At 37.6% G+C, this 12,446-nt stretch overlaps 1 protein-coding gene across 2 annotated transcripts in view; it reads right to left on the reverse strand.

Annotated features, from left to right (window-relative positions):
• Positions 1–12,446, reverse strand: part of EEA1 (early endosome antigen 1) — a 411,681-nt gene that overhangs the window by 363,280 nt on the left and 35,955 nt on the right. Inside the window, exon 3 of one of the 2 annotated variants that reach the window (XM_049093901.1) lies at positions 10,381–10,537. In XM_049093901.1, the coding sequence (XP_048949858.1) occupies positions 10,381–10,537 (157 nt within the window). Of the gene's footprint in view, positions 1–10,380; positions 10,538–12,446 lie in introns of those variants that run through there. The other variant, XM_049093902.1, reaches the window with a different exon arrangement.

Here is a 12,446-nt window from a genome sequence, read left to right on the forward strand (position 1 = left end):
TGGCAGGCCCCACAAGGTCACAACAGGGCTTTCTGTGGGGGCAGGCCTGGTTTGCACCATCACCAGCCTCACCCCTCAACCTGGGCCAGTGAATTTGGATAATCTCTGTAAGCTCCGAAACTTCAATATCTTCTCATCTAAAAAAATACATGTCTTTGGGGTTGGGGGTTGGGGGAATTGGGGGGGGGGGGCATGAGGAATAAGTGAAGGAGATCACCTGAAAGTTTCAAACTGCTATGCCTGTCTAGCAAAAGATAGCATCAAACTTTGTTATATGAGTAGAATACCTACTTCTAAACTTCTGATATTAATATTGGTTGAACTTTTACTGCTGTGATATAATAGAAAGAACCTCTGAATCAGGAATTAGACCAGAACTTAGGTCCTGGTTCTGCAATTCAGTCACTTATTAGCTGTGCAACTTTGAGCTAGTCACTTAACTTCCCCGGGCCTCAGTTTCGCTACCTAGGAACTAGGCTACCCTTGTCTACCCCACGTTGTTGAGAAGGGGCAGGATGGCTTCTCTCCTTCTTCTTGAATTGCTGCACCCTTCTTAACACCTAAAGACTATAATCTGGATTCCTCTCACCACCCTAAGTTTGCTGCCCACAAGTGTCCAGTTTGGTTTGTGCATGTTGTAGGAATGATAATTATAATGAAATTCATCATTTACTGGACACTTGATGCATGTGATTGTACATATAATAAAGCAAATAGTCCTTACTATTTATATATATAATATATATATTATATATATATTAATATATAATAAAGCAAAGAGTCCTTACAACTCTGCAAAGTAGAAATTACCCTTCTCAGTTTGGAGGCAGGCTCAGAGAGGTAATTGTATGTAAGTCACACAGCTAATAACCTGAGATTTTGACCAACACCTGAGTCCACACACTTAATTACTATTATTATCATGGTTCACTTATTTTGCATACTCCTTGGATGAAGAATGCAATGTACGTGGATGGAAGATCCCAAATCCTGACTCCTAAATCTTCATTTTAAACCACACAGAAAATATCTACCACACAATTTAAGTTTGATCAGCTTTCCCATCCTCAGTCCTCCAAAATAACTACCATTATAAAAAAAGTCATGTAATGAAATCTCAGCCTTAAAAGTTATAAAAAGTCTCCATCATAAATGACAGATAATGTTTCTATAATGAAATCTATTTTGGTTAGTTCTAAGGTTTTTTGAAAATATTTGATGTATAATATGCAACACACACAGAGTCCCCAAAGCTTTTTTTTTTTCCCCCACAAAAGCCACAGAGAAAAATTTTCCCAGGACCCGAGCTCAGGATATTCCTGATACCAGATGCTTCTACAAACTGGGCTGCTGTCAGTGATACAGATAAGCTGCCAAGAAGCCAGGCCATTTCCACTCCACATTTGGTCTGAGGCCAGAGTGTTGTCTTTCAGCATTTAGAAAGACCTCTCAGGGTGAGATGGACCAGCAATGACCACCTGTGACCATGTGGCCTGCAGGGTGGAGAAAAAAGGTAAAAACCCTTTGAAGGGCCAAGATCTTGTCTGCAAAAGCGGGAAAACTCTTTTTCCAATGCAAAAGCAGAACAGTCCAAACTAATTTTTACTTAAGGATGTAGAGAGTCCTGGTTCAACAGTCCAAGTCATGCTAATCAATTTCTGAGGAGGACTCTGTCCTAATGCTGCGGGCCTCATACAGCAAGCTCAGTTCTATAGGGTTGGTCACAGTGTGTTTATCTTGCATTATTCCCAAGTAAATCCCAAGGGATCTCATGATAAGCTTGGTAAAACTCCATGCTAGGGAGGCACATATGTGAGCATGCCACACTGACACGGTGTTGATCAAGAACATTGAAAAAGGAAATATATTCAAAGAATATGAAAGGAGAGGCTGCTTAATGTCTTTTCTTTACTAGATTTTACATTTACAGGCTTTTGTAGAAGGATATCCTTGGCCTCTAGTAAAGCATGGGGGTGAAGGCAATAGAAAGGGAAATGCCTAAAGTCATTGAAAGTCCCTAGTCCATTCATTCAACAACTGTTTAGGTGAGCCCACCATGTACCAGATAAGGTGCCATGTGCTGCAGATACAAATGACCAAGAAGGCATCACTCATAACCTCATGAAACTTGATATCTTGTAGAGGAGTCAGTCAACAATCAAATAACTGCATAAGTATATGCAAAATTGAAGCTGTGCTAGAGTGCTAAGAAGGAGTGGTCACAGTCTTTTGAGAAGTTAAGAAAATCTGACTTAAAGAGGTCAGTGAGGACTTCCCTGAGAAAGTAATGTTTCCATGAACATTACTTTAGATCTTCAATGAAGATCTAAAGGATGAGTAGACATCTGCCAGACAAAGTAACAGAGGTGAGAGTCTTGGCCAAGGGAATAGTAGACGCAAAGACTTTGTGTTGAGAGGGAGCCATCTTGGTAGGAAGGCAAAGAGATCTGACCCAAGTGTCACCAGAAAGGCCCACCAGCTCCTAAATACCTCTACACTCTGATGTCTAAATCCCACCATTATTAAGGTATGTTTTGCATTAAGATTGTTTTCTCCCTTAAAGTGCTCTTTTATGCTTAGAAGAATAGACTATTAAGGCAAGTGAATTATTTTATCTGATCAATTTTCTTCCTAACAGCACAGGTCATGGCCACAAGTCCTTGAAATTTGTGCAGGAGTTTGAATAGATGGTGTTAAAATACACACCCACATATTTTATAACACTTTGCTAGATGGTGCCAGCAATCAGGCATTTAATGAAGGGAGTTTCTATGAAACTTAAGGGGAAAACAAAGATTGTTAGAAACCCACTTTCTGAGTCCAGAGGGCAGCCAGTCAAGATTTTTAAGCTTGGGGCAGCCCCGGTGGCGCAGCGGTTTGGCGCCGCCTGCAGCCTGGGGTGTGATCCTGGAGACCTGGGATCGAGTCCCACATCGGGCTCCCTGCATGGAGCCTGCTTCTCCCTCTGCCTGTGTCTCTGCCTCTCTCTCTGTGTGTCTATGAATAAATAAATAAAATATTTTAAAAAAAATTTTTAAGCTTGAGTTTGAGGCATCTTTAAAAGGTGGAGTGTGGATAGCAGTACCCATTTGATTAATTTTCCTGGTTTGGAATTCGAATGCCTCTGGTGATGGCATTAGGGGGTCCAGTGAACTTTCTGAACAGTCCACACAGCAGAAGGCATGAAGGTTGCCTGTACATAATCTCTTGTGGTCATTTTTGTTTTTAGTTTATAGCAAGTCATCCAGCTTCAGCTTACAAGACTTTAGGAAACAGGCAATCTTTTTTTTTTTTTTTAACTTTTTTTTTCAATTACAGAAAAGGGCAGTCTTAGTTCCAAATTAGAAGAGAGAAAAAAATTAGAAACTAATTTGGAGGGTTGTAACCAGATATTAGAGCAAACTAAAAGTATTCAGGACTCAGTAAGGATTGACAAAATGTGCAAGATACAGCCCACATGGGTGCACTATAGTTTTCCACTGAAACAAAAAATAAAATCTAGGGGAATCCCTGGGTGGCTCAGCTGTTTAGCACCTGCCTTTGGCCCAGGGCATGATCCTGCAGTCCAGGGATCGAGTCCCGCATCAGGCTCCCGGCATGGAGCCTGCTTCACCCTCTGCCCATGTCTCTGCCTCTCTCTCTCTCTCTCTCTGTCTCTCTCTCTATGTCTATCATGAATGAATAAAAAAAAAATCTATAGTCACCCCCATTTCTTCATTTCAAAGATAATCAAAGTAAGACTAATTGTTTGTAAAGTAAGTCTGGTCTCGTTAATCTTGGCCTGATTATTTATATAAGTGCAACAAGAGCTTGCCGAGGCCCATTTTTGAGTTTGCTTTGCTGGAACTTTTCATTAGAATTTCTAGATCGGACTTTTAAAAGCCTCTCAAGACTAGGAAGCCAAGCCAAGAATTCACTACCATGTTTTGCCTGTAATACCTACTGACTTGGATGAATTCCTCTCTTCTCAGTATCCCCCAAATATCCTAATATTCTTCGGTCTGCCAAGAAGTGACCTTCCTTTCTTATCTGTAAGGTGGGGAATGCTGTAAGCCAGACACAGGCCAGCTTTTCTAAGTGGGGGCCTTAAAAGCACTGGCTCCTTAAAAGCAACCTTAGTTCCTTAAAGCTGTTGGGTCATATCTGATTTGATGTACCTCATTCTCAAATATGATATTCCAGTCAAAGCCTTGTCAACATTGTCAAAACCAATGTTTCTAATTGTGTCTTATTAAAAGAACAGATTCCTATTAAACTTAACACAACTAATTATATTGTCATGAAAATAAAAGTACTAAAAGTTTCCACATTCTGGAGGGATCAAGTAGGGAGAAAAGATAAGTATTTCAATTCTGTTTACATAGGTGTAATTTATCAGATTGCTGCAAGTTACAGATAGTTTGAAAGAAAGGGGTAAAAGGATTTCCTAAATCTGGAAAATATTAAAGAGCCAGCAATGTTTCAAACAAAAATTCACAGAAAACTTATAATCATCTTTATGAGTCCGTACATCCCATGAATTAATTCTTGTCTCGCTTATGAATCCATCAGCTTTTTCATTAGTTCTGTAAATTCCCAGTACAGTGGCAGAGTCTCAAAACTACTCAAAGGATACCATCAAGGAACATTCTGACCTATAGCTAGTCATAAACCCTTTCAGAGAAGAATCAGAGTAAGACCGTAATTGGGAATTTTTTTTAAAAAAGGCATAAAATATCCATGGTTAAAGTTCTGGTGAGAGTTCATTTGATAAGGAAAAATAGTTATTTTTGTGGCATACAACATTTTAACATAATAACTAGACAATGAAGATACTGCAAGTTTCTAAGAAGTCACACAATTTCTGTAATATCTATATTAGTAACATATGTGTCCATACACATATAACCTAAGAAGATTTATCATCATTTCTATTTGACAATGTTTCCCACATAATTTAACATGACAAGTAATTTTAATTAGCTTAACATCTCTCTTTTACAAAATGAGACAAAAATCCCTTGAGATTTTCCAGGAGTGCTCTGGGAAATCTCAGTTAGTTTTAAGTTTAAAACATTCTATTTAGACTTTGATTTTGAAAAACTGTCAAAAATATCAAAAGATTTGAACACTTGACTACATAGGATCGATCACAAGTCACTGTGAAACAATACTTAGTTATCCATTTAACCAAAGTGACAATTAAAAGACTTCAAAGGCAAATGTAGAAAGTTCTAGTTGTAAAAAAAAATCAGCTCTTTTAATATTGAGAATACTTGGTTTTCTTAAGTAGTCAAAGATCTGATAAAGGCAATATGAAGCACGGGACATTATTTTAGGACACAAAATCCTGATTGCCCAGGCAGATTACTTAAAAGGTAAGGAAAAATATTTTTTACAGTGTTTTATTAAGAGCAGACCAATAATCTAAGAAGACTTTATTTTAACAGAGAGAAAACCAAGTTCTAATTTTGTGTCAGTATACTAGTTAGTAACATGAAGGCTAATTTTTTTATAACCCATATAAATAAATCCACCCAATCTTGGCAAGCTCAGATCACCCAAGAAAAAATTCTTTTTCCAAGATTCCTTTCCTATTAACCTTCTAAAAAATTTTTTTTATATTCATTTAGTTTTTGTCCTACTCTTTCTTATTTCGAAGTCTGGAACAATTAGTCATTCTACTTTAGAACAAAATTTCTCTTTTTCCTTTAACAACAACAAGAAAAAAAAAAAACACTTCATACTTTCACTTACCAAAAACACATTTTACTTTCCTTGCACACAGAGCTGTTTTTTAATTTACTTTTATTATTTCTAGTAGATTCATTTACGCAATATGGATTAGAATTTTTAACCATTAGTAACCCTAGTTTTCAGTGAAAACCAGGAATCAGGTAATTGTGAACTGTAACATACTATCATTCTGTAGCAAATTATGAACACATTATTACATAATTTCTAGAGGCATATCTTTCTCATATTATAATCTTTCATGTTTATTAACAGATTCAAATACATTTAGCTTCTTTATCATGTATAAAAACAAGATGCCAAAAGTAGATAAACTTATGTTTGGCAATTAATGTTTCAATATTTTATCTTTCTTGGAAATGATGTAGATATTCAATGAATATCCATCATTTAACTGAATATAGTGCTAAAGTTTCAAGTTACCAAAAGATTTTTGCAACTATTTTTTTTCTTAATTCCAGTATAGGGACACCTGGGTGGCTCAGTGGTTAAGTGTTAGACTCTTGATTTTGACTCACGTCATGATCTCAGGGTTGTGAGATCAAGCCTTGCTTCAGGCTCTGAGCTGAGCCAGGGAGTCTGCTTGAGATTATCTCCCTCCATCTACCTCGGCCCGTCTCCCTCATCACCCCCCATGATCACATTTTCTCTCTCTTTCTCAAATAAATAATTTTTTAAAAATTCCAGTATAGTTAACATACAGTGTTATATTAGTTTTAGGTGTACAATATAGTGAGCCAACACTTCCATAAAATACCCATTGTTCATCACAAGTGCACTCCTTCATCCCCATCACCTATTTCACACACACCCCCACCACTCTCCCATCTGGTAACCTTCAGTTTGCTCTCTATAGTTAAGAGTCTCTTTCTTGGTTTGTCCCTCTTGGTCTCCTTTACTTATTTGTTTTGTTTATTAACTTCCACATATGAGTGAAATCATATGGTATTTTTCTCTCTGACTTATTTCACTTAGCATTATATTCTCTAGTTCCATCCATGTCATTGCAAATGGCAAGATGTCATTCTTTTTATGGCTTAATAATATTCCATTGTATATACATACCACATCTTCTTTATCCATTCATCTATCAAAGGACATGGGCTGCTTCCATAATATTCTTCATAATATTCTCTTATAGTTGTTTGTGTTTCTGTGATTATTTCTTTCATTTGTGATTTTGTTTTAGTTCTCTCTCTCTCTCTCTCTTTCTCTCTCTCGGAGTCCAGCTAGAAGTTTGTCAATTTTGTTGATCTTTTCAAAGAATAAGCTCCTGATTTAATTGATCTGTTCTATTGGTTTTTTAGTTTCTATATCATTTATTTCTGCTCTAATCTTTATTATTTCCTTCCTTCTACTGTTTTGGGGTTTTGTTTGTTGTTCTTTTTCTAGCTCCTTTAGGTGTAAGGTTAAGTTGTTTGAGACTTTTCTTGCTTTTTTTTTAACAGTTAATTTTTTTTTAAGATTTTATTTATTTATTCACGAGAGACACAGAGAGAGGCAGAGACATAGGCAGAGAGAGAAGCAGGCTCCATGCAGGGAGCCCGATGTGGGACTGGATCCTGGGACTCCAGGATCACACCCTGAGCTGAAAGCAGATGCTTTAACCGCTGAGCCACCCAGGTGTCCCAAGATTTTTCTTGCTTCTTGATGTAGGCCTGTATTGCTATGAACTTCCCTCTTAGAACAGCTTTTGCTGCACTACAAAGGTTCTGGACCATTGCATTTCCATTTTTGTTTGTTTCCATGTACTTTTTGGTTTCTTTATTGATTTCTTGATTGATCCATTCATTGTTTAGTAGCACTGTTATTTAACTTCCATGTATACATGGTCTTTCTAGATTTTTTCTTGTAGTTAATTTCTAGTTTCATAGCATTGTGGTCAGAAATACATAGTATGACTTCAATCTTTTTTTAATTTGTTGAGGTTTGTTTTGTGGCCTAATATGTGATCTATCCTGGAGAATGTTCCTGTGTACACTTGAAAAGAACCTATAGGGGTGCCAGGTGGCTCAGTTTGTTAAGCATCTGACTCTTTATATTGGCTCAGATCACAATCTCAGGGTCCTGGGATTGTGCACTGGGTGGGTCTCTATACTCAGTGAGGAGTCTGCTTGAGGATTCTCTCCCTCTTCCTCCACCCCTCCCCCACTCACATGTGCACACATGTTGCACACACTTTCTCTCTCAAGTAAGTAAATAAAATCTTTTTTAAAAAAGAAAGAAATAAAAGAATGTGCAGTCTGCTGTTTTAAGATGCAATGTTCTGAGTATACCTGTTAAATCTATCTGGTTCAGTGTGTTATTCAAAACACTGTTTTTCTTGTTGATTTTATGTTTGGATGATGTATCCATCAATGTAAGTGGGATGTTAAAGTCTCCTACTATTATTGTATTACTACCAATTAGTTTCTTTATGTTTTTCATTAACTGTTTCATATACTTGAGTGCTCCCATGTTAGGCACATAGTTACAATTGTTATAGCTTCTTGCTGGATTGATTCCTTTATTATTATACAGTCTCCTTCTTTGTCTCTTTTTACAGTCTTTGTTTAAAAGTCTATTTTTTCTATTACAAGTATTGATACTCTGGCTTTCTTTTGACATCCGTTTGAATGATAAATGCTTCTCCATCCTCTTACTTTCAATCTGCGGGTGTCTTTAGGTCTGAAATAAGTATCTTAAAGGCAGAATATAGATAGGTCTTGTTTTTTTACACACTGTGTCACACTATGTCTTTTGATTGGAACTTAATCCATTTGCATTCTAATTAACTATGAATACATATGAATTTGTTGCCATTTTGTTATTTGTTTTGTGGTTGTTTTTGTAGTTTTTCTCTGATCCTTTCTTCTTTTGCTCTCTTTCATGGTTTGCTGGTTTTCTTTAGTTATATTATAGTTGGATTCCTTTCTCTTTATTCTTTGCATATCTATTAGTGGTTTTTGATTTGCGGTTATCATTAGGTTCATATATATCATCTTTGGTTTTTACAACTATTTTTAAGTAGACATATTATAAAGCATAATTATTATTGAAAAGTTCATTTATAAACTTGTATCCCATTTACTTCTTTTTAATTCACTTGTTCCTATAATTATGCTTGAATTGCTCATGAAAATTTCATGAGACATTAAACAAAGCTAGCCATCATCAGGATGGTCAGACGTCTCCTGGGAGATGATGTGCCCAACCAGATAATATCGAAGGCGATCAGGTATCAAGGATGAGTAGCTCTAGTTAAACTGACTTATCAAGTTCTTGCTAAAACTAGATTTTACAAGGACATGCAGAGATGGGCCCCGGGAAGGTCCAGGAGACTGATTAAAGTCTGCTCAAGCAAAGTATCTTTGTTAGTGGGTTTACTTTAAAGAGGAAAAGAATATCAAAAATGGGAGAGGAGGGTGCCTGGCTGGCTCAGTTGGTTGAGTGTCTGCCTTTGGCTCAGGTCATGATGGGTCCTGGGATTAAGCCCTGCTTCGCCCTCTGCCTCTCCTCTCTCTCTGTCTCTCTCTCTCACACACACACACACACACACACATATCAATCAATCAATCTTTTAAAAAAATGGGAGAGGGCATCCCAGAGATAAAACTTTTTATTTTTCTAAATTTAACTCAAGACTATCTCTGCTAGAATTCATTAAAAGTCTGGCCCCCTGAAAATCATGTAACCTTTGCCCTCAGAGAGAGGTTATGAAGGCTCCAGGATAGTCTCAGCCTCTGAGAAAAGTCCATGAAAGGAAACAACCCAACAGAGGGAGGGAAGCATCACATTGTGAGAATGTCAGCAACTCATCATAATTTACCTAACCCTAGTCTTCCTCTCTAAATCACTTTTAGCTAGTCAATTATCCTTAAAGTTGTGTAACTGATGAAATACATTGATTTCAGCATTCTTTTCCTAGACTCTCATACATTTCAATCCCTTGGCACACGATCGGGCAGGTAAATTATTCTGGCTTTTCAGTCAGTGAAGCCTGGGTTCAAATCCTGACTCTTCAACTTAGCTCTGTGACCACAGGCAGGTTTTCTAACTGCCCTAAACTTAATTTTCTCAACTCTAAGCCTGGAGTCATTATTTTACCTAACCCACAAAGCCTCTTTGAAGGTGGGATAAAGTAATGCATCAAAGTGCTTAGCAAATTGTCTGTCATAGAGACCGCACTTAGTCAGTGGAAAACATGTGAAAAGAAGGGATAGGTGAGGGGACCTGGCAAAGTCTAGAAAGAGTGTATAATTCCGAAGAGATAGAAGTGCCATGGGTTCCACAGGATGGGTCAGCTAGGCAAAATGGTATACTTACCAAGTCTCAAAAGAAATTAAAAAGTCTTAGAGAAACTGGGCCTGAAAGCTATAGACACAGTGAAAAGTGCTGTATCCTTCTCTTGTTTTCTTTCCAGACATACAAACGAGATTACCAAGAGACAAGAAAGAAAAATGATGAGGGCCCCTAGGCATTGCAGCATGGATTCTGCCTGAAGAGGCCCTATGGTGCTGAAATAGAATTTAAGATTAAGACTTTTGACTAGGGCAGGACAGCTGCTTGGGGAACTTCCCAGCAGAGTGATGCTTAGAAAAACTGGTAAAAGCTTAAGTAAGTGGGAGTAAGTTAAAGAGCAGGACAAACAGAGCAAAGGATACTTACTATCTTCTTGCCAATTGTGAGCTGTAGACCATGAGACTGGCCTTGTTACAGATGGGATAATTTCTTGCCGGAAAGTTCTCTGCCCTTGTTGAGCTTGGCCTTGGGTACTCAATGTTCTCAGGCTTGGCATGGTTTTCTCCAGTAAGATTTTCTCTTTCTGGGGGAAAAAAAAAAAAAAAAGCAATACAGTACAAAAAAAAAAAAAAAAAAAAAGGAAACTATATAGTGAGAATGCCAGAGAATATCTGGGGATATGAATCATAGGGGAGAGAATTCCTGAATTTCTCTTTTCCCAACATTATTTTCATTAAGGAGAAAGAGATTTCCTTCTTGAGCCCCTGTGTCTACAATTCCTTAAAACACTTTCTTATGAAGTTCTTGCATGTGTTTCTTTTTTTTAATATATAGACATCCTGAACACCTGTTCCTTTCTCTGTGTGCCCCTTTCTCTCATGAGGCTGTGGGAAGAATTTCAACAGGCCCAGCCAACACAGATAATAACAACAGGACATTATGCCCTTGCAGCTTATGTAGTAGTAGCAATGCTTCCACTGAGTGGCCTGGATTCCTGCCTCCCTGAGGTGACTACAAAGGAATGAACAGAAAGCATCTGTAACATGCTCTGTACATCTCCACAGAGGGTAGTGCTAGCCTCAAGCATCCAAAAGGCCCACTGAGGAAACACGGCCAAATCTCCTAGTCAGGGTTACAGGAAACAGACCTATAAAGTAGAGGTGGCTATAAGTTTGCCAAGAAAGGAAATCATGCATACCACCTTTCAGGACCACTTAATGAACAGCAGATTTTAGGGCCCACTCATATACAGAAAAAAAAATAAATGGACAATAATAGTACAGAAAAATATTTTATGTTTCACTAGAAAACTATGTATCTCTTTCTACAGCACACTCTTCCAGGTTATGAGACTCTAGCATTATTCATTGGTTTTATTTCATAAAGCTTTGTAAGCATGTAGGTAACTGATAGATACGTAATTTCTATTCTGTCTGGTAATGATTTAACTAACCAACCCCACAGTCACCCTAACTGTCTTTGAAACTGGAAAAAAAGTTTTGTCTCCAATTTGCAATTCATCTCAACATTCCTTTACTTGTATAAATCTGTGTTGTTTTGACTTTTCCTTTGAAACAACTGTTATACATTGAACAACGTCCCCCCCCCAAAAAAAAATAATATTGAAGTCCTAACCCCAGTACATATGAATATGACCTTATTTGAAAAGATTATTTGTAAATGATCAAGTTAAGGTGACATCATAGGGTGGGTCTTAATCCAACATAACTGTGTCCTTATAAAAAATAAAAGGGGGGATGGGATTCTGACAGAAACAGAAAGACATTCATAGTGAATGCCATGTAAAGAGGAAGGCAGATACACAGATAATGCATCTAACAAACTAAGGAATGCCACAGATTTCCAGCAAATCACCAAAAGCTGGGAGAAAGGTATGGAACAGATTCTCCTACACAGCCCTCAGAAAAATCTAACTCCAATAACCTTGATCTCAGACTTCTAGCCTCCAGAAAGAACTGTGAAAGAATAAACCTGTTGTCTAAGCCACCCAGTTTGTGGTGCTTGACTATAGCAACCCCAGCAAACTAATATGTCAGTTATAATATCTGCTTAATTCCCTTGTATCATAGGAGTAAAATAAATTCTTTAAAACATGTTCATTTTATAATCTGTAGGCGAGTCATGAGTTTGTCTTTTTCTGGAAATGATAAGATAAATGGATCTCTTGCTGTCCCTCTCCATTCCTGAAAATTTCTCAGCCAGGTCTATCCCTGAATACTCTTTTCTCAATGAGTTATTAGGTTGCATAAAGGCATCACAATGTATCTCTTAGAAATGACTCATACTTGGAAACTTAACTAATCAAAATGGACTGTTCCCCCCTCCTTGTTCAGATGAATGGATGCAAAGGGAAGGAGCCCTGTCAGCTGCCAGGCTCTGGGCTGGGCACATGGCACTCTGAAAGATATTTTTTGAATGCCTACCCCAGTCATCCTACCTTCTCCAATGTTGGACCAGTAACGTTCACTTTT

The sequence above is a fragment of the Canis lupus genome, chromosome 15, assembly GCF_003254725.2.
Source record: "Canis lupus dingo isolate Sandy chromosome 15, ASM325472v2, whole genome shotgun sequence".
Taxonomy (NCBI): domain Eukaryota; kingdom Metazoa; phylum Chordata; class Mammalia; order Carnivora; family Canidae; genus Canis; species Canis lupus.